General features: G+C 40.8%; 2 protein-coding genes across 3 annotated transcripts in view; one reads left to right on the top strand and one right to left on the bottom strand.

Moving 5' to 3' along the window:
* The first annotated feature begins 1591 nt into the window (after window positions 1-1591).
* PLA2G12B (phospholipase A2 group XIIB) lies at window positions 1592-20342 on the top strand. Of its 2 annotated transcripts, none has more exons than XM_075841547.1 (4): window positions 1592-1893; window positions 6624-6712; window positions 16724-16889; window positions 19113-20342. In XM_075841547.1, the coding sequence occupies exons 1-4, from the start codon at window positions 1662-1664 to the stop codon at window positions 19229-19231; spliced, it is 606 nt and encodes a 201-aa protein (XP_075697662.1). In that variant the 5' UTR covers window positions 1592-1661; the 3' UTR covers window positions 19232-20342. The 2 variants fall into 2 exon arrangements, with proteins under 2 accessions (XP_075697662.1, XP_075697661.1); XM_075841546.1 differs by having other exon boundaries at window positions 1593-1893; window positions 6624-6700.
* OIT3 (oncoprotein induced transcript 3) overlaps window positions 20333-22733 on the bottom strand; it is a 30833-nt gene continuing 28432 nt past the window's right edge. Inside the window, exon 9 of the mRNA XM_075841545.1 lies at window positions 20333-22074. Coding sequence (XP_075697660.1) covers window positions 21901-22074 — 174 coding nt within the window. The 3' untranslated portion in view covers window positions 20333-21900. The remainder of the gene's footprint in view (window positions 22075-22733) is intronic.

The following is a 22733-nucleotide window of genomic DNA, read 5'->3' on the forward strand; positions in this document are numbered from 1 at the left end:
TCTGGCTGGGGATTCCACTCCTAGAGGGAGCCCCAATGGAGCTTTTCCCTGAGCTAGTGGATGGAGACTAACTGCTGTCATGCCTTTTATACGCAGAACACATACAGAAGAGAATTTCCTGCTCCCCAATGTCTTATAATGTCCTTCATGCTGCAGAAGTAAGAGCAGCATGACGGACATCATACAGTAGTACTGAGCAGTATAGCTGTAAATCCAGCACTTGGGTGAGATATAACATTCACTAGAAGCTTTCTGCATGTGTCTCTGTGCCTATCTCCCTCCTCCCCTTCCCTCTCCAAAGACTTCTATGAGCAGCATTTAACCAGATTCCTTAGTGAGCTGATAATCTATTCAAGACAGATTTTAGCAGTGAATTGAGAATAAATCATCAGTACAGGGGGCATGGGAGAGAGAGAGAAGTGCCTTATAAGTGGAGGAGGCAAGTTTAATATATTTGCTTCTACTATTGATTTATGCAAAGTTTGTTCAAATGTCCATGCCTATTTAAGAGTTTTACAATACGGAATAAGAAATGGCCACTATGAGTAGAGTACAATAAGGGTCTTCTGGTAAGAAGAAAGAAAAAGGGGGCGAAAGAGACAAAAATTGTATATCCAGTATATGTAAGGACATACTTAGAGAGGAGTCGCCCAAAGCAAAATGCTTCTTTCCTACTTGTATTGGTCTTGTATTGTATTGGTCCATGCCCCACTACACTTTGTAATACCCAGACAAGTACTAACATGTTATTTGCATCTTATCCCAATAATTAAGATGTAATTGATTGATTTAGTGTATGCTTTAAATTTAAGGTGAGATATTTTTTTTCTTCCACGAAAATGAAAAATCAGCTGAAAAAAGCAGACAGACTTCCTTTTCATAAAACTAATTTGGTGTATTCACCTTTAACCAGAAATGGACTTACTTGATTGTGCCCCAAATTATGTCCCAGATATTGCCTTCTCTATGGTTTTATAATAAAAAAATGGGTCTTGAGTCAAGTGTCGGACTAGGGTTTTTGGGCCCAGCAGAGGAAATTATTCTAAAGGGGCCAGCTCTCGCAGAACATGTGCATGTCCACACTTAATTTCGACGTAAGCTTTTTTTATTTGTTAATCAACCCTAGTAGAAAGTGATTGTCTCCAAAGTCCGCTCTAAATGTGGTTGTCTTCTGTTAGACCTTTAGAATCCATTAAATGTGTCAGAGCCTGGGCCCACCTGTGGATCCTCGGATAAATTGGTGGGCCAGTCCAAACTTGCTTGAGTCCTAATCCAGTTTAGGAGCCCTACGCCCATCATAAACTGTGCCAGATGTGACTTTTTATCACTATACACAATATTTTAAGTTGGTAACAACAATACCTGTGTTGTGTGTACAAATAGTCTAAAATACAAATATTCTTGAAATTAGGGAACAGGTCTCAAATTCTAGGCATGTCAGACATTTGGATAAATCACGAGTTCAGATTCTGACTAATCAGCTCCTGGTCTGACTTCCATCAGGGCCAACCTTTGAACTGCATGTTCTCTGTATTGTGATTATTGCTGTGACCTCATCCGAGTTACCATTTCAGTGTATAAAGTCCATTTTCAGGCATTATACAAAGTGCAGCTACACAGCACAGAACATTCCCCCTGTACATCTGAGTGCTCCACGCAGTATGAGGGTAATTATTAGAGCCGCGGTGCTTTGTCTGGCACTTGGTATAGTGACTAGTACAGACGATGTAACTCAGAATAACATAACTCCAATTCCCCCTGAAGAAGATTCCTCATCAGACTGGGGCCTTGGAACAATTCGGGATGGATTTGAAGCAGTTAATGGTTATTTTGATTCTTTTTTGGAACTCCTGGGTGGAAGAAATGGAGTTTGCCAATACAAGTGCCGCTATGGTAAGTCCTAATTTTAATAATGATCAAGGTATGTTCATTTTTATTTGTGCACTCACCTGCTATAGATTATAGCCTAAAGTCCATAATCAATAACTGTAGATTTTAAGAAAATATCTATTTCAGAAAATCAAAACTGCTTTACTGATAAAATAGTAGAAGTAAAAACTGGTTTGTCTGTGTGTGATAAAACTGGGAATAATGGGAATTGGGATCATTGGCCTAAGTCTTTGTGGTAGATGCATCTAAATGTTACACCGGACATACACATTTTGGATTGGCCAAACAATCTAATGTGTATGGGAGCAGCACAACAGTCTGCCGTTGATGGAAACAAAATCCAAGCATGTTGCAATCTTTTGTTCCCCTGGGAGGTTAGTACTGACAGTAGTTTATCCCCTCCCCATGGAAATAAACATAAATGTTTGACCGAGCTGAGCATGCATAGTTATCAGGGAGTATGGAGCTAACAGCTACATCAAGTGTATGGCGAGCTTTAGAAATTTAGCATCGGGGGTCAATAGACAACTTGCACCACTGTCAGTCTGAGCTATATTACCTGCAGGATGCTCACACACTGTATCAAGGCTACTTGAAGGCCACCTAATGAGTAGGCCTAAATCGGTTATCTGCTTTTATAGTTTTAATTTCCCTACTAAGGCATTCTTAGATAATCTAGGAGAATCCCTAATTCGGGACCTCCATCACGGAAAACGATTCCAAAAAGCGCCTCTCAGTACACGGACAACTCATTAATATTAATGGCCATCATGTAATGCTTAATTTCTCCTGTGATGCCGCTGCAGATTATGGCTGGCTCCCTGTAATCAGCTTATGTTACGGGCACTCTTGTAATAAAATGGATTGTCCAAAGCAGACCACATCTTTAAATACAATTTGAAACAAGTTTTGCAGTGAGCTTAAGCTGTCCCACTTCATTTTCTCCCAGGGACCCACAAAAAAATGTGGTATGTGTTAGAATGGGTGCACAAATATTATCTAAAAATATTTTCCCTCTTCCATCCCCCAAAGAAAGCCACAGATTACAATATGCATGGACCAATGTGTGTAGGAAGGATGATAAAAAAATGTATGCTAGAAAACAATTATCTTAACCCCCAGGTGCCCACCACAAATACACAATGGAGTACAAAATAGAGTACAAAAGTTGTAGAAGGGCTAAGAGTTGTTTTTAAATAAGCCAAAAAGTGATAACCCACAGTATCAAGTAATTCACTAAACTTTTCAGCTTCAGATATAGTTGTATGCTGATGTACCATAAACGCACTGTTGTAACAGGGATCACAGGATGAACTCATGCTGGGCCAGGAAAGGCATTATTAGTGTCATTTCAATGAAACACACATTGGAAATAAGTAATACAATGTAAATAAGTAAAGCTGGAAGATCTCAAGTGTCCGGCTGAGTAAACACCAGTCTGTAAACACCACCACAATTCAGGAAAGTTAATAAATGATTGATATTTGCTGAGACACTTGTCCTTCCCTAACGCTGAGTATTTTAAAAAGTTCTGTAGGTTTACCTTTTACCTACTTTGTAGAATAATATTAGGCAATTGCATTCATAGTGACTTCCCAATATAATGTTATTATCGGATTAGCTGTGGGACTGATCTAATAAGGGCACAGGAAACAGGATGAATCTGCAGGGCAAATATTAGAAATGGTCTGCGAGTCTGTATCGTATTATCAGATAGCTCCTACTAAAATTGTTAGAAGGTAGAAGGACATTTAAAACCAGATGTGTAAAACAGAAAAGGGTTTCAAGTGTCGGATTTTACTGTATACTGCCATTTCTGCCTGAATAAAAGTGATCACACAAAAAATCTGATGCAAGAAGCTGCAAGTGCTGTAATGAGGTCATCTGTGGTAGAGCTCCAAAGGTTGCTGTTCAGAAGCCTGCTTTCCTCACTGCGCCTTATATTAATCATTTTCTGCATTCAGGGTTTTGATCACCTTCTTCTGGGTGAAACAGATTCTAGAATGATTTTCAGTAGGCATCGAATGCACAATAAACAAAGTATGAATCATACCTCCCAACTGTCCCGGATTCAGCGGGACAGTCCCGGATTCCGGGCGGCGCCCCGCTGTTCCGTGTTGCCAGGGATATGTCCCAGCGTCAATTGTATCTGCGTCCTCAGGACGCAGATACAGTTGAACTCAATGCTGAAGCAGGGAACCGTCAGTTCCCTGCTTCAGCATTAGTACAGAGCGGAGCAGAATCCCCTGCCAGGGTGTTGCCAACGTTCTAGCCGGGGATTGCGCTCCTAGAGGGAACCCCTGACATTGTCCACATATGGACAGTAGCGTCTGGGGCTACTCCTGGAGCGGAATCCCCTGCTAGAGCGTTGCCGACACTCTGGCCAGAGATTCCTCTCCTGGAGGGAACCCCTGACGTCACTGTCCATATATGGACAGTGGCATCAGGGGCTACTCCTGGAGCAGAATCCTTGGCCAGAGCATTTGCAACACTGTGGCCGGGTATTCCGCTCCTAGATGGAACACCTGATGTCACTGTCCATGTATGGACAGTGACATCAGGGGCTCCTCCTGGAGCAGAATCCCTGGCCACAGCTTGGCCGATGCTCTGGCTGGGGATTCCGCTCCTGTATGGGGGCATTTGTGTTGGCTTTATACTGTGTGGGTGCATCCATGGGGGCATTGTACTGTATGGTGGCAGCTATGGGGGCATTATACTGTATGGTGGCAGCTATTTGGCATTGTACTGTGTGGGAGGCACTATGGGAGCATGAAACTGTGTGGGCTGAATCGAGTGTGTATGGGCGGGAATTGGGCAAGATTAGGGGTGTGGCTTAAAAGGGAAAAAATTTGCTGCGCCGCAAAACTCTCCTCGCATCGGTTGTCCCTATTTGCGATACTTGAAAGTTGGGAGGTATGGAGTATGTGCCCTTTAGAGTGAGACACTAGGCATAAATGAAAAACATAATTTTATTCCAAGTTAGGAGGAATATTCCATCACACACTCATTACTTACATGGGGTCCCACAGTGTAGAAATCTAAAGGGGGAGCAATGTTTTTTACATTTAACTGGGTATGCATATGCGCTCCATGTGTTATGCTCCAAAGTGATCTTTGCATTTTTGTGGGGTACACTAGAATTTAAAAGTCTCTCAAAATGTACTGCAGGTGATGACTTTAAACCTTTAAGGCCCCCTGCACACACAGCAGATCGTTGCAGAGTTTTCGTTCAGTATGCGGGCAGAAAATTCGCAGCTGAAGACTGTTGCAGGCAAGTGTTTGAGATTTAAATAACCTTAACCACATGATGCTGAACATTTTCCAAATGGAAATCAGAGCACGCTGTGGATTTACACATTTTATTCTGTTCTGGATGTTCACTACGGATAACACTTTTCAATGTAGAAGGGGTGAAATCCACTGCAAAATCGCCAACAAAACCGTGGACAAACTTAATCTATTTTATTGTTATTTTTTGAAGGATATATGGCCACCTACAGAATACTGTAGGTGATAAAAAAAAGTGCACTGTGGTCCCAATAATACCTAATCATGCTCCAGCCATATTTTCGTTCACAAAATAGATACGATTGTCAGAGACAAAGGGTAATAAGACCTGGTGTTATCCATACACATGTAGGATTTTTTGTAACCAGATCTGATAATTCTTAAAGTATGAACTGAGTGGTATAAACTGAATTTATTCAGTAAGATATATAAGATAAAATAGTCCTTGTGCATGAATAAACCTAACCAGATATTAAAGGGCTTTATAGAAGAATTGACCCAATTCAGAGGAATCTTCCAAATGTTCTAAGCCTTTATTATAGTTAATCTTCACTATTACATTTTTTAATCTTGTTTCGGTTCTGTGCTGATTTAATACAATCTTAAATGATATAGCTCTTCACTGCATGCAGCCACCACGAGGTGTAGCTAAATTCATACAGATTTATACAGCTGGTATTGAACTTGATGGGAGCTGTTTCAATCTGCATTCAGTGTGCTCCGCCATTGGTGACCGTTTCATGGCAAGCAGTGGAGGCAGTTCAGTGATCGGCCCACTTTTACCACCAACCCAGTCGCCTGCTGTGCCTCCATGGTAAATACACCAATGAACCATTTCTGAATAATTATTAGCCAACGTCTGTAATAATTTCCATGAAATATTTGACAATGTTCTGGACCAGTGTTCCTTGGAACGTGTTTAGAAGTTTCCCGTTATACAGCAAGACATGTTTCCTTTACAGTAGGGATGGGATAGTTCTAGGAGTTCCCTGTGAGGAGAACATTTTTGTCTGTGGTTTCTCCGTGGTGAAAAGGTGGGGAATTACTGACCTAGACCAAAACCACTTATTAGATAGAATAACTGAGAATAAAGGCCATGTCTATGGATCACCGAATATGAAGCTGACAAAGATATGAGATATGACAGATCCAATAATGGACGAAACATTTCTCTTTTGCTGTGAAGGTCATTCTTTTTCATCTATCATCAAACGTATCTTTTCCTGTTAGAACATATACACCTTTACTACTACTTTCAACAGCTTTGAAAATATCTCCGACCAACTACAGATATGAAAGGTCATACAACTCCATAGAACAAGAGCAGCAATCTTGTTAACAAATCATTTGGTAAAAGTAGTTGAAAATGGGTAACAAATATATTGCACTTAATGATACTATAGTGACTGTTTCTTATTAAAATGTTTCTTTGGAATTCCTTAAAGGTAAAGCCCCACTTCCCCGACCAGACTACAAAACTCCAGAACCTAATGGCTGCAGCTCCTATTTCCTTGGTCTCAAGGTACCAGAGAGTGTATGTACCACTAACATCTATTGTATTCCAGGCACTATTATTAACATTATTAAACATTAATCTGTAAAATTACATTAATTATGGTTAATAAATTTGTTTTGAACTGTAATTAAAAACCCTCAAAAGGCAAAGCCAGGACTTACTGTACATTATGAAGATGGTCCATCAATAGTATATATATGTGTGTGTGTGTGTGTGTGTGTGTGTGTGTGTGTGTGTGTGTGTGTGTGTGTGTGTAAGGCAACTCTGGCTCTTTCTTTTCACATTTTATTAGTTGGAAATAGAAGGAAAAGTGAAATAGATAAACATATCTATATCTACCCATGATGGACATGTGTGAAAACCACAGATAATGAATCTGCATGAAAAAAAAATCTATTCCATTTTTTACATGCGGTACATCAATACAATTTTCATAGTCACAGTAATCATTGCTAAAAATCCTGCACTCTTAGGCCTTTTGCACATAGGATGGAATTGTTGCAAATTTTTTGTGTGGATTTGCGCTCGGAAAATCTGCAGCAGATTACGGTACCAGCCATGTGAATGAGATTTGGCATTCGCCGGACAGGTGTACGTCAGTATAGCTTTTTTTTTTACTGTAAAGGAAAGCATAGTCTGATGTGCGTTCCTATACAGAGGAATCCTGGAAAAAAAGTATACCACCCAGTATGTTTTCTTTTAATCATGGGGGCCTATGTGCGATGAATGCCTATACAGTGGTAAAACATCAGAGGCTTCCGTCTGTGCTATACATAGGGAATTACTTCTGACATATTTCTCAGATGGAATCCTCAAACGTGATGTGAACAGAGCCTTTACGTGAGGGAATGTAGACAGAAGTGATTTTGCACATGATAATACGATCTGCCAGCAGTCATTTACTGTCTTTTATTTCTCAGCATTCATTGCCAGTCAATTATTATGCAGGTATGGCTGCATTAATAAATAATCTGGAAATACAGCATCAAGACGCACTGTATTTTTTATAAATGACCCAATTTATGCTTCTCTGTCACAAAGTCACCTTTGCAATCTAAGCATTACATAATTATAAAACCCTCTCTGTTAAATTGCATGTAAATACTCAAATATTCATCATAGAAGGGTGAAGCTGGAACAATCATTTTTATCCCTTCCTCTCACTGCGGCCCCATGGCTGTTGGATCGGATTCCATCATTGGTGAGATCTCATTCCCTGATTGGTCCTACCCTTCGAGTTGTGACACAGGCATTCAAACATTTTCGTATCTCCCCTTCCCCGTCACCACTATACCCCGTATTAGACAATCCCTCTTTTCAGCCCGGCTTTGAACTCGGACCTTTCTCACACAAACGTCTGGCTAGGGAGACCCAGGTCCGTCATTATCTTATTAATGACAGTTGGAAGACGGTATCTCAGTTAACTGACGGTGCGGATCCGGGACACCTCCCGTTCTGGCAGGCTTCCCAATTACGTCACTTTCTTTTATCTCTCTACCCCGCAACAGATTTTTCACGTGATCTAACAGCATTTGAAACTTTATGCACAATGTTTCTAAACAGTGGGATCCCTTGCTGTATGGAGGCAGTGTAATGAGAACGTTGCTGCATAAGAAAGTTACTTATACTTATACTTTTACAGTACATTATTGCAGATTTCAGCAATATACACATCACTCAAACAAGTATTACATTTTGTCACCACGTAGGTGGTGCTCTTTGGGAAAGGGGGAAAGCGGAGTTTTGGGCACATAAGTTGTGAGCTAGCTGCTCAGTGGCTCAACGGCTCCATCGAAACACATGTTTCACCTCATAAAAAAGCGCAGTAATCAGACATTCAACAGATGTCACTTCAGACCGAATCAGGGAAGAAGTGTGCTGTGGCTTAGGGCTTTAAGGTGTTGTCCACTACCGGACAACTGATGACCTATCCACCGGATAGGTCGCCAGTATACGATCAATGGGGGTCTGAAGCCCGGACCCCGCACCGATCAGCTGCTTCGGCTGCTTGCGGGCACCGGATTTCATTGCACAGTATGCAATGTATGGAGCCGGAAGCAGTTGGCTCCATACATTGCATAGTGGCCGTGCTGCAGAACTGCTCCTATTCACTTGAATAGGAGCACAGCTGCAGTACTGCAGCTCGGCCACTATTCCGTAATCGGAGCCATCTGCTTCCAGCATGGACTTCCGGTGCCCGGAGGCAGCTGTAGCAGCTATGTCGGACCCCCACCAATCGTATACGGATGACTATCGTAGTCGACAACCCCTTTAAGTCCTTAGGCCAGGAACACTACAGTGTTAGCACATGTCCTTCTCTTAGGTCAGTTAGGATCGCAACTATATTTTAAGAATGGGAAATGTCAGAATACTACTAAAGATAAGGATTTATTTCAGCCTTTATTTCTTTCATCGCATTCCCAGTGGCTCAGAAGTTTACATACACCATGTTATTTTGTTTTTTTTATCAATTCTATTTTTATTAAAGTTTTTTCTAACAGATAAAAAGACAAACAATCGAGCACAAAGCCAATTACGGACCATGCAGGGCCTCTTAAAAAACAAATGATATCTCAAAAGCCTATGTAGGTAAGAAATCTTATGTACCAATAACAGTAGTTGAACCAAAGCAAAAATAAACATACAAAAAACTAAATTGGATAGACATACATTTTATATAGTACAGAGCACAAAATACAAAATGTGGTCGAGACCAGACCACTTAATAAAACATAATGAAAAGAAAAAGAAGAAAAATAAAAAGACAAAGGGTTACCTCCGATCAAGGTGACGTCTGTTTTGGAAGATTATTGGAAGTAGTAGGAAGGTAAATGTGTAGAGGCAATAACCATAGAATAAAGGCCCTTTTACACCGGCCGATAAGCGGCCCGTGCAGCGAGTGCCGATCAACGAGACATTGTTGATCATCGCTCGTTTGCTCCTGTCACACGGAACTATGGATGGGGACGAGCGGTCGTTGCTCAGATCGCTCGTCCCCATACATTATCATGTCGGCAGCGCGTCTCCCAGGGAGATGTGCTGCCGACAACGATAATATTTTGCTTTTTCAAAACGATACGACCAGCAGATGATCGAGCGTTTGCTGTTTACACAAAGCAATTATCAGCAATGAGCGTTCTATGAACGCTCGTCTGCCCAAAAATCGTCCAGTGTAAAACCCCCTTTGGAATACCCAAGCTTTTAGGCCAAAGAGATATCATCACATGTCTATATATGAGGTGAGAAGAGCAGCATACAGGTTGTAAAACAATCAGTCTAGATAGCAAAAGAAGGAGTATTTGAAGTCCCATTCTGTAAATTTTTATACTTAATCTACCTGTCCCATGTGCGGAGAAACTTTTGTCTATTACCAGATTCCCACCCAAAAAGTTCTTAGAAACTGTATAACTGATGGACCTTTTCTGGCCAATGTTGGATCAAAGGAAATTCTATGTCCCTCCAGTGTAAGGAAATAAGCAGTTCAGCTGCCTTCACCAGCCAGATGATCAAACAATGCTTGGACCGTTAGAAGTCCGGGGAGGGGACCCAGAGGAGGATTGTTTCAGAACTAAGAGAAATGTTAACATCACAGATCCCATCTATCCCCTTCTTTACTGCTTCTTGTATATAAGTACTGAGCTTGGTTCTGGTGCTGTATATACATACTGAGCTTTGTTCTGGTGCTGTATATACGTACTGAGCTTTGTTTTGGTGCTGTATTTATGCACTGAGCTTGGGTCTGGCACTGTATATGTTATGAGCTTTGTTCTGGTGCTGTACATGTGTACTGTGTTTGGTTTGGGAAATGTATTCTGTGAGTTGTGTTGTGAATTGAAACAACTATGTCTAAATTGCTTTGATGTGTGCAAGGAAGTGGGACATAATATACATACTAAATGAGACATATTTATTTATTGGATACTGCTGCAATCTTAGCCTCATGGATCCTTATATTGCTGCCACCCCCCACCTCTGCATCTTTACAAAGCAGCGGCTAGCCCCACATCTGCCCTCACAAAGCCAGTCCTGGACCGCGCAACATCAGGACGTTCTCATTGTGTACGACAGCCACAAGTCATAGGCACTTACAAAGGTTATATCAGCCACTGATTTGACCTTTGTAGGAATTTTTGACTTCTGCAGGGGCTGATCTAAACTTTGTAGGGGCTGATCATATGTGATTTGTGGGGCAGAAAGGGGGTATTTTTACTTTCAAGGGGGCATTATTACTTTCTAGAGGGCATAAAGGGGGCATTATTACTTTATTGGGGCCGCAACAGTGGATATTATTACTATGTAGGGGCACAAAAGGGTCATTATTGCTGTGTGGGAGAACAAAGGGGGGGGGGGGCGAAGAGGAGCATCATTACTGTTTGTGGCCTAAATGCGGCACTATTACCAAGTGGGATACAAAGTATGACACATTTATTGTCTGGTGCACTATTATTTTATATAACTTATTTAGGGGTCTAGTTTCGGGTTCGAATTGATTTAGGCGGTATGGTCTGGGGTCTGAATTTATTTCTATTACTAGGCGGGAATAGTTGCAGAAGATTAAAGCCATAGAAGTCTTGGCAGGAAAAACTGCAGTTGTCAGGAAAAGTCGTCATGTCTGTCTGGGCTGGACGGAGAAGAAAATAAGTCACCTGTGAGTCACTGGATTTATAGAGGATCTGTCACCTCTCCTGACATGTCCGTTATAGTAAATTTTTGTATTCCACATGAGATGATAATTCTCCAGTATCTTAAAACTCTTTGCTGTGACATTCCTCTGTTATTTATCCTGCAAATGTATGAATAAAGCTTGGCCTAGCACAACTAACCGATTTTAACTATAGAGCTAAAGCGGCAGTACAAAGCAATATATTTAGTTGCATGAAATCTTGTGGACTGCAGCTGTCACTTGATAGTTTAAATCAATTAGTAGCGCTACAAAATGTCTAGGATGTGTACCTACAGTCCGATACCGTCAGCGATGATTGGACACTGAGTGTATAGGGACGTAGCCCTTTGACATGGGGGATTGTAAGTCAGTTGTCAATTTGTTCATACACTTTCAGAAGTATTAACAGAGGAGTAAAGGCACAATGCAGAGTCCTAAGAAAAGATGCTCCAGAATTGTTGCTTTATGGGGAATACACATATTTTCGTAAACAGGTCCAGAGAGCTGATAAGTCCTCTTTAATTATGTCTTCTTCTTGTGACCGAGTCTGATAAGTTTTGTATTCTCTTATCTGGTCTCCAGCGTGATAAATCTCTGCCGACTGCCTGTGTAGACCTGCTATGTGACCTCTATATGGTCATTGTATGGCGGTATTATCAGTTATATCGGGGCTTGTAAAGTGGTAGCTTGTTGTTGTCCCTGATTTAAAAAACGATGCTTGCCTTCGATCGTATGGTTAGGTTTTTTTTCTATATTACAATATTATTTTCCTTCTTTTGTTGATGATGTGGTTTACATATTTAAAGAGGCTCTGTCACCACATTATAAGTGCCCTATCTCTTACATAAGGAGATCAGCGCTATAATGTAGGTGACAGCAGTGCTTTTTATTTAGAAAAACTATCTATTTTTACCACGTTATTAGCAATTTTAGCTTTATGCTAATTACTTTCTTAATGGACAACTGGGCATGTTTTTACTATTGACCAAGTGGGCGTTGTACAGAGTAGTGTATGACGCTGACCAATCAGTGACTAATCAGTGTCATACACTTCTCTCATACACTGCGTTGTTCGCTATGTGCTGTCTTATACTGACATATTAACGTTACTGAAGTGTTTAGACAGTGAATAGACATTCCTTCCAGCCAGGACGGGATGTCTATTCACAATCCCGACACTTGGTAACGTTTGTGTGGGACTTACAGCAGAACAAGCGTAATCTCGCGAGATTACAGCAAGATTACGCTTGCTCTGCTGTAAGTACCACAGAAACGTTACTGAAGTGTCGGGATTGTGAATAGACATCCCGTCCTGGCTGGGAGGAATGTCTATTCACGGTCTAAACACTTCAGTAACGTTAATGTGTCAGTATAAGACAGTACATACTGATCTAGCAGGATCCCTATGCGCTGAGTAAATGAATGGAGAGAAGTGTATGATGCTGACTGGTCGCTGATTGGTCAGCGTCATACACTACTCTGTACAACGACCACTTGGTCAATAGTAAAAACACGCCCAGTTGGGCATTAAGAAAGTAATTAGCATAAAGCTAAAATCGCTAATAACGTGGTAAAAATAGATTGTTTTTCAAAATATAAAGCACTGCTGTCACCTACATTATAGCGCCGATCTCCTTATGTAGGAGATACGGCACTTATAATGTGGTGACAGAGCCTCTTTAATGGAGATGTAAGGGGCTTGGCAAAGCAAAGTAAACCTATCTGCAGCGTGCCGCTATTTATCCGCAATATTGGGAAATGGTAGTGTATTATATGTGGGCTGCTTTTTAGTCTCAGTCCGGCCCCGGTTATTAGTATTATAGCATAGAGCAGTGAGGGTCAAACAGTAGTTGTGATCTAATGATAGACCGCAGAGCATGCAGCGGTAGATCTTCACGTTAGGCCACATTTGAACACTCCTTCTATAAAGAGGAGATTGAATGGCGCAGCGGTCAAGCATGCTTCATGCAATGTCTATTGGACTGACCGAAACAGTCGAACATTGTACTAGGCTGTCTCAGGCTCATAGACTTCGAATGGAGCGGTACCGCACATGCTTGTCCGCCGTTCCATTCAAAGGTGGTCTTGCAGTGAGGAGGAATAGGGAGCTCAGGACCCCCCGTTCTAGTGATCGGTGGGGGTCCCAGCAGTATGGCCCCCAGCGATAACACACTTGTCACCAATCCTGTGCATATCACCTATCTTGTGTCTAGTCTGGTAATACAGTTTTTTATGTGGTGCATAGTTTGGGTTGTATTTTTACAACGAGAATCTGTTGTAAATCAATTGCTAAGCTTTGTGTACTTAAATCACCAAGGTAGTGTCTTTATTTTATATAGAGCAACATAAAACTGGATCTGCAACATTGCTGGATGTGCACCTGAGACATTGTTAATAGAGAAAAATGATCTAAAAGCGATACACAAAGAAAATCAAATATTGACATTGACTGTAATTATAACATTTTAGTGAGTCTCCAGTGTTTTACTTGGCTCATAACATAAGACATGCTCTGCCAGGCTGATAAAATGGACTGGTGCTCGGAGGACTGGTGACCGAGTTTCAAAGTTGCTGACTCTGAGGCTCGTTTACTTTCTTAGTCTCTGCTTTTAATATAAATAAAGTTAGTTGAACTGCAAATTGTAAAGTGTTTTGGATGAGATAGGAGTTATGTATATATACATATGTCATCCATGGACACATTGGATGTAAACTCTACTTCAATAGCTATGAAGTCCAAGATCTGCTTTGGGGACCTTAATATTAGGCAAGATATATAACAAAGTATTAACACTACTTTAAAAAAAACCTGGAAAAGTCGTGTGGGTAGATTGCGAAAAATAGTGTTCCATCAAGTGTGGTTTTCTAATATCCCCCACATGAAAGGGGGGTTAGATCGTGGGGGATACGGTTTTATATGTTTTATACATTTTCCATGCCTTTCATTCACATATTCTTTGACATCCAATTATTATGTACAAGACCCCAGGCAAATTTTTTTTTTAATAAGAACAGGCCACAGTTGTCACTAGGCCCTATTCGCATCAGGTTAGGGGCTTCTGTCGGAGGTATAGGTTGGGAAGACCCCCGACATATACCTCCAACAAAAGGCCCAAATGTATCCCACTGTATGGAATACAGTGGTATACGTTGCACGGGGACTAGCCCTGGCAAAATTCCTGAAGTCACTGTCCATTTATGGACAGTGACATCAGAAGCAGTGCTGGAGTCCCGGGCAGTGGGCTAGATGATGCACCCTTCGGGTACTCCAACACTCTTCCTGACGTCACTGTCCATATATGGACAGTGACTTCAGGAGTTTCCTATAGCTAGATTCGGCAAGCAGAAAATCAGCTGATGCTCTGCTCGGGAACTCAAGCACTCTTCCTGATGTCACTGTCCATTTATGGACAGTGACTTCAGGAGTTTACCTAGGGCTGGAGTCCCAGGACAAAGCCATCTATAGCGCTCTGCCCAGGGACATCAACGCTGTGAAAGTTCCTGACTTCACTGTCCGTATATGGATCATGATATCGGGAGCTCCCCGAGGTATACGTTTAACGTATACCTGTGGCAGGTGCCATACAGTGGCATCCTTCATCCATAGGCTCCCATGTTAAAAAACGTATACCATGTGGTATAAGTTTTTTCTGCGGGATCCCTCAAGATGGAATAGCATATTCAACTACGCTACACCATCCTTCAAAATAAAAAAGTATACCAGCCCGACGGAGGCCAAAAAGACACTCGTTTGGTCTCGGTCGGGATAACGGAGCCCTATGGACACGTTTATCTTGTAGGCCGGGAGCTTTCGTGACATACAAGATAAACGTAGTGGATTACTGTGATGTGAATGTGACCTTAGAGTGTCAGACTGCACATGTAAATTATTAGTTGGAAATTATGAACAAGCCTAAAAATCATTTTATTCTTGTGATATTTTCCTTTACCTTTTGGTATGTTTAGCCTTAAAGGGGTTGTCCAGTATTAGAAAAACATGACTGCTGTGTCTCAAAAACAGTGCCACATCTGTCTACAGGTTGTGCGTGGTATTGCAGCTCAGCACATTCACTTTAATGGACACAACCCATGGGCAGGTGTGGCGCTGTTTCTGGAAGAAATCAGCCATGTTTTTCGAATGCAGAACAATGCCTTTAATTCACACAGCTACATGAATGGTCCATGTGAGAGACACGTTATATGCCAAAAGTGGGAACATATTCTTTTAAGGGAAAGCAGGGAAGACGTACCTAGAGCTTCATATTTCCATCTGAATGAAGCCTTAGGATTTACTTCACCTTACAAGCTTGTGGTGCTGAGAGGGACATTGATCCCACCAGCACTCCCTAGCTAGAAAATGTTTAGTCCTGGATTCTTCCTACTTTATCCTACATTTTGAGACATTCATCCAGGCATATGGTGGTTGGTTCAGCTGAAGATGTTATAGAGTAGAGAAATACTGTAGAGAGAATGACAAACGCATTGATTTATGATTCTGCAGTGTCAATCAGATAGGAGGTCTATAAACTTAGAATTGAATTTCCAGAAACATTGCTGGATTGGAGTAGGAAAAGCATCATTAACATAGAAAGCCTGATAAACTTCACTCACGGATGTGAAGAATATAGTTATAAAATATTTATCATCAAAAAGAAGATATTGAACCATGGGCTTTTTAGGACTCCCACTTATTCCTGTGGCTCCCACAGGAGTAAGTATTGATAACATTCAAAACCGGAAAGGAACACATCAGACCAATATATTGGCTCTCTGGATTAACCTATATGCTTATTAGTAATACTAGTCATCATTTCCTTCCCTGGCATTCATATAAACCTCGTGATATTTTCACTTGGGATAATGTTTGTTACCTACTGCCTACATACTGTACTGCATAACAAAACAAGCCTCAATGGGAAAAACAGAATAGATGTAGAGCAAACTTACCATCATGGCATTATACTCGTAGCAGCACAGAGTATTTAAGATCAGCAAACTATTGTGTATTCTCGTGTAAGCAATTATAAATTGAAAATAGTTAGCATTGGCCTCCACCTGTTTGTTACATCATGGCACCTTTTAGTAAGGTGCAGGGTAACATGGCAGTAAGTGTTCCATTTACATGCAGTGCCACCACAGGAGAAATTATACATTACAAGTTGCACATCAACGTCAGTATAATATACTGATCTAACGGGTCCTCCAAAGGGAGAGACTGTGTTTGTAGTCCATCTCCAATCTGGTTAACATTATAAAAGTCCTGAATAGGGAACCCCCCCAGTGCCTCTATTGACTCGGATTTCCCTAATGGGTGATTTGAAAATGTACACAGCCATTTTGAAGACCTGTTGTTTTCTGCTTTCCAGTTGGATATGGGCATCCCAGCTATGACAAAATGCTGTAACCAGCTGGACATCTGCTATGACACTTGTGGGGCAAACAAGTATCGCTGTGATGCAAAGTTTCGCTGGTGTCTGCACTCCATCTGCTCAGACTTGAAGAAGAGTCTGGGGTTTGTTTCCAAAGTTGAAGGTAAGTGTTACCGTATCTTTAAATTTCTGAGCTGAATATTTGTTGTTGAGAAGGGATTTCTTGATTTTCATTCTGACATGTTTTATTAATTTGTGCACACAATGTTTAGGAGAATTTCTTTCATATTTCCCCTTATAAATTCTTAGTAATTGTCTCTTAATATCTTGTAGAAAGTCACCATGGCATTAGGCCAACAATGCCATTATTGAGCTATTAAACAGAGTTGTGAAATCGATACACAGAAACAAGCAGAAATCTGAGCTCCCAGATGGCAGAGGTTACACAATATACAATGTTATTATTGTTGTTGTTGTTGCTGCTGTGGACCGCATAGTTCGAGTACTGAAGAACTGTAGGAAGGAGAAAACCTGGACTGATAATATGGAAACTATGGCATCAGGGGAGGGGAAGGCATAGTAGGTGGCAGCCTAGGGCTCCATTGAGAGGGGGGGCACAGATCAGTGTGTATATATATTGTGAAGGCGCACCTCTACTACAGATAAGTGTGTGAAGAGGATGGAGTGTCGGGAAATGGGACAGTGTGTATTTTAAACAAGAATGCTAAGGATCGGTAAGGAAGGAGGGCAGGGGAAAGGTATTATGCTGAACTTTAGTGACGGGGTTGTTTTTTTTGGGGTGGGGGGGGGAGGGGGCGCATCCTCAAACACCTCCTTGGGCACAGAGAGCTTGTCCCGTCCCCCAACTGGTATTTGGTAGAGAGTATACTATTATAGTCTATGGTAATGGATTCCCGTTATTGCATCCGTCACAGCATACATTTAAAGTAAGTCTGGAGCTTTTCCTGGCGTGTACCTCAAAAATAGGCAAATAAACGTGATGTGAATAGGGCCTACATCTGCAATATGCTTACCTAAGTTGTACTGTCCTGTTTTCCATAATATCATTGCAGATGTATAAAGAAGAGAATTACAAACATCAATTTGAAAAAAGGGTATAAGTAAAGTATAGGCTGGACTGGTAGTGTAACACCCCCCAAGACCTTTCCTCAGTGATCGGGCAGAGTGCTCATGAAGTTTTCTGTCTGATCATAGAGACAGCTGTAGAGTCCTCTCTATCCCCGGCCCCGATCTCTATGATCAGGGCAAGAAAGGAAAGCGAGACGAACACGATGAGGACGTCACATGCAGCTTCCTGTCAAACTGCAGCGACCTCACAGTAGCCTGAACTGGACAGCAGGTGTGAAGTAACCTCTTCACTACCCTAGTCCACCATGGATGCTGGCCTTAACTAGTTTATCACCCTGGACCACCAGGATTATTACCATTAATTCATTCACCCATATAGACCACCTAGGATAAAATGTATTAACCACTAGGTCACCCTTGATAACCATGGATGATATTGATATCTTATTACTATATTATTATTATTATTATGAACCCAGAAGCCGTCTTATGCTGCTAGCAATATTCATTATTAACCCTTAAGCCACCACAATTCACAGGAAACAATATGTATTGACCTGAGCAAAGTTTTAGAGGTTGTCATAAAAATATTCAGGTATCACAGCAATGATAAAAAGTTTGCTATGGCAAACTTTGTTGAGCCACATATGTGCTCTCCTTCTCTTGGCACTTGTATCCCCCCAGGTGAAATATATGTATGAGAGAACTCCTTAGGCTGCATTCACATCTGCGTCAGGACTCATTTCCGACGTCCCGTCAGAACGGAGCACTGACTGACACAAACGGAAACCATAGGTTTTCGTTTCCATCACCATTGATTTCAATGGTGACGGATCCGGTGCAAATGGTTTCCGTTATGTAAGGGTTCCGTTGTCTACGGCACGTCGTAACGGAGCCCTGACGCAGATGTGAACGCAGCCTTACTCCAGAAGGGAACCCCAGGAATTCTTTCTTTAGGTGGCCCTGAGTACATAATTTAATCAGATAATTTAACTTTGTCTCTGTAAGGAATTTAGAGCTCTGAATTTTGCACCTCTTTAGGTTAAAAAAAAATAAATGGTGTTCTTGAGTGGACATTCACTTTAAAGTATGTTCACCCTTAAACACTGTTTTACAGTTTTTATATAGATGTTTGAATAGCTTTATAAATACATTGCATTACTCATCCTGAGTTACAGCCAGGAGCAGTTTATCCCAAGGTCTATACAATACATTTTCAGAACACAATCTGGGAAAGCGGGTATATAATAACCATGTAACCGCGTGTATATGTGAACTCTGCTTTGTTTCCTTGCAGCCTGTGAGTCAATGGCTGACACAGTATTTAACACTGTCTGGACCTTGGGATGCAAACCTTTCATGAACAGTCAAAGAGCATGCTGTATCTGCAATGAGGAAGAAAAAGATGAACTGTAAGAATAATAAAGCCTTCATCCAAACATCCTAGAAGATTTCTGTAGTGCATAGGCTGGTGCACCATGTAGAGACACTACAACATTGCGTAGATGTGTAACCTTGTACTACTGCAATAAGAAGATGTTCATCAGCTTATTTGTAGGTTAATCTGCCCGTCAGGTTTCTATAACCTCAAGTTAAAGACCTTGAAGGCCAATTCTTTCCAGATTCCAGGGATGGATTTGACTATTTGGAAGGTGCTATTCTGCTTTCCTTGCTGGTCATGTCAAGACCCACATTTACCCAATTTCTTTCAGCGTAAACATCTATTTTTTTGTGAGATTCTGGATACCCCATGGAACTATACTGAACAATTTTTTTTGTATACAACTTTCACTAATTTGAAAGCTAAACACATGATCAATATTTCCTCTAGACAGTATCAGGTTAAGGCCTCATGACCGTATATGATCAACATGAAATCTCAACAGCAAGTGGAAGACTGCGTAACGTCAAGTTTTAATGCAACTTTATCTGATATATCGTACAGCCTAAATACTACTAAAGAGATATGTGTAAGATGTTCTGTGGTGTATAACAGCTGGAGGAACTTTTGAAATTGAGATCTCCTTGTCAGTGTATTCTATACCCCCTTAGTCTGCCCTTCTTTCTTCCAACTTAATGTTGGCAAAGGGATAAGAACCTTATAAAGTGACCCTACAGAAAAAGAGGTAAATGCAGGGGGGGCTCCCACTCCCAAATTTAAGAAATAGTTACCTGGTCCCGCATGTTCTGGAGAACCATGGGGGGGTCTTCACATGGGAGGCTTCTTCACTGCAGCTGCTTGTTCAGGTCCTGAGCAGTGGGTGTCATGAGTTAGTACAACTTTTGAGGGAGGGTAGGCAAATTTTTGCCCACCTCTGTATTTTCAGCTTTTTCCCAGAGAGTCAATTTAAAGATCAGCAGCATGATTGTACACATGACTCTCTTATCTGTTCACGTTTGAGCATCAGGTGGCATAACTATGTTCCCCATTTTGTACTCCTATGCCTCTATAAAGAAAAATTATTGATCCTGTTTTGGTGCATTTGACTGACTCCCAATAAAGACAGTATTACACAATAAAAGAAAAGCATTATTATTTTTATAGGACAAAAACAATATACTGTTTAAAAGGCTTGTCTCATGAAGACAATTCCTTATCAGGTGGAAGCCGTTGCAGGAATCAGCCGGTTTCTTACAACCCAAGCATACTGCCGATTTTGACGGGGGAAGTTTCTGTTGGTTATGCATTTAGCTGCAGAGGAAATGTAGTATTACATAGTGGACATTTAAGCGGCGGCTCACGTCCGGTTAGCAGTTATCCACCCTGGCTCATAGAGGGGGCACCTGAGCTGGAGACCCCCTCTGTGAATGGGAGTTATGAAAACATAGTATCACGGCGAGCTACGCTGTTTCTGGAATGCGGGAGCTACAGAAACAGCATAGTTCGCCGTGCTCAGCGAGCTCAGCTGTTTCTGTAATTACTGACCATCTGATCAGCGGAAGCCAAGCAAGGTGGTAAAGTGTTTAGGGGGCCCCGTTCTAGAGAAAGGTGCAGTTCCCAAAGGTGGGACCCACGTCTATCAGAGATTTATGGCATATCCTGTGGATAGGTCATAAATGTCCAAGATGAGAAAACCAGTCTAAATAAACATGCAATGGCTTAGGTTTACCTTTTCCTACCTAGTTTTTGGAATATCAAATTTCTTATTTGCAATCCCATAACTGTTAGCTAAACAAACCTTTTAGTGGAACGTTGCCCTAGCAGAAGTACATTATTTTGTGCAAAAGGCTGATTTCTAATAATCTGTCAAAATTGTAACTGTTTGTGCTGTATTTTTCTTCACCAGTCGATAACAGGGATGTTTTTTTAAAATTTTACTCCCCATAGCATTTGACAATATTTAAGTATGAATGGGTTCAAATGTTTTTCATCCATCAGCCATTTTTTATCTTATGTCTATGCCCAGCATAAAAATAGAAAAGCATTGCTTTCAGAATGAGACACAAACACAATGTTGATAAAGTTTTAAGTTATCAAAAATAAAGAAAATTTTGTGTAGGGGAATAACAACAACAACAACACAACGTCTAAAAGTAAAATTAATGATTATTAAATTTGTTCTGAATTTGTGTTGAAAACCACAATTTTCTTTAAAAAAAAAGGAAATTAAAAACAAAACAAATCCAGGGTGCCAGTCTGGAAGCGTGCATTAAAGGGTCACTGTCATTTCAATTATGTCTGACATGTCAAAGTCATGTGAGAATATTTTTATTATTGGTGGGGCTCAGATTGCGGAGACAGAAATGCTCGGTTAAGCACCGTGCAACTTCAGGTGAATTTGATGCAACTGAAGGCAGATTGATATATGGTCTATTGGCCTTTTTAAGCAGTCAAAAGGGCACAGTGCTTAGTGGGCATGTGCAAAAGATCCCAAACCAATTAACTGTATGGGGCCCTGAAATTTCTGATTGCGGCACTGGCCATGGTGCAGAAAGTAAAGAGTAAAAAATACTTACATAGCTTGAGTAAACAAACACATGGAATTGGGGATTTTAAATACAATGGATGAAAAATATTATGCAATAGAATTAGTGTTATCTTGAAACATTTTATATACAGCACTGGTTTCTGATTGGAAGAAATACTACTCTTCCATGTCTATTATTATGGGACCTCCAGTGAGGAGATGGTTTGACAGGTGACTTGTTCCTTCTTCCATATCTTCTGATCTACGCATTCTGCGGCGACAGCCTTGAGCACACCGTGATCGCTCATCTGTGGTTCCACAGACCAAAACGTGGCAATGTAAGAATACCTCCTGTATGATGGAAAACAAGTATTAGTTGTAAGATCTTCTCTAAGGAACAATCCTTGCAGTTAGGATGTTTTTTTTAAAAAATCCCAACATTTACAAACAATTTATTGACCTGGAATGAATGCGATCAATTAACGGTTATACTGGCATAATAAACCATGACATTTTCTAGTTCATTTCTATGTCGTGTCCTTAAAATATACAAAATAAAAAGTAATTCAAGGAGGATATAACAGGATAGACAGCAATTCAAAAATTTCTGATTACCAATGATACATTTTAAAGCACAGTCTACTAGTCTATACACAAAGATATCATAGAAGAGATAATACTTTCCCTCTTTCCAGGGTACACACATATAGGCGTTGATCTGGTTCTATTATATTAAAAACATAGAATGCAAGTCAAGCATCTAGTAAAGGTTTACTCAGTAAATCACGTCTTTCCTGAGTGGTCAAAGATCTCTACACTAAAACAAAGCAACTAAAGTCGAAAATAATCATCATAAAGCCCAAAAGATCCCAACATACATAGTGGATGAAAACATGTCTCGAAAAAGGTCTGTGAATTGGCTACATACCAATTCATACCAGTCTGTGGTCCGGTAAGCCTGATAGTTTGTATCCTTATATATGTATTCACTGTATTTTGGAGTTGAATGT

Source organism: Rhinoderma darwinii, chromosome 11 (genome assembly GCF_050947455.1).
Source record: "Rhinoderma darwinii isolate aRhiDar2 chromosome 11, aRhiDar2.hap1, whole genome shotgun sequence".
NCBI lineage: Eukaryota > Metazoa > Chordata > Amphibia > Anura > Rhinodermatidae > Rhinoderma > Rhinoderma darwinii.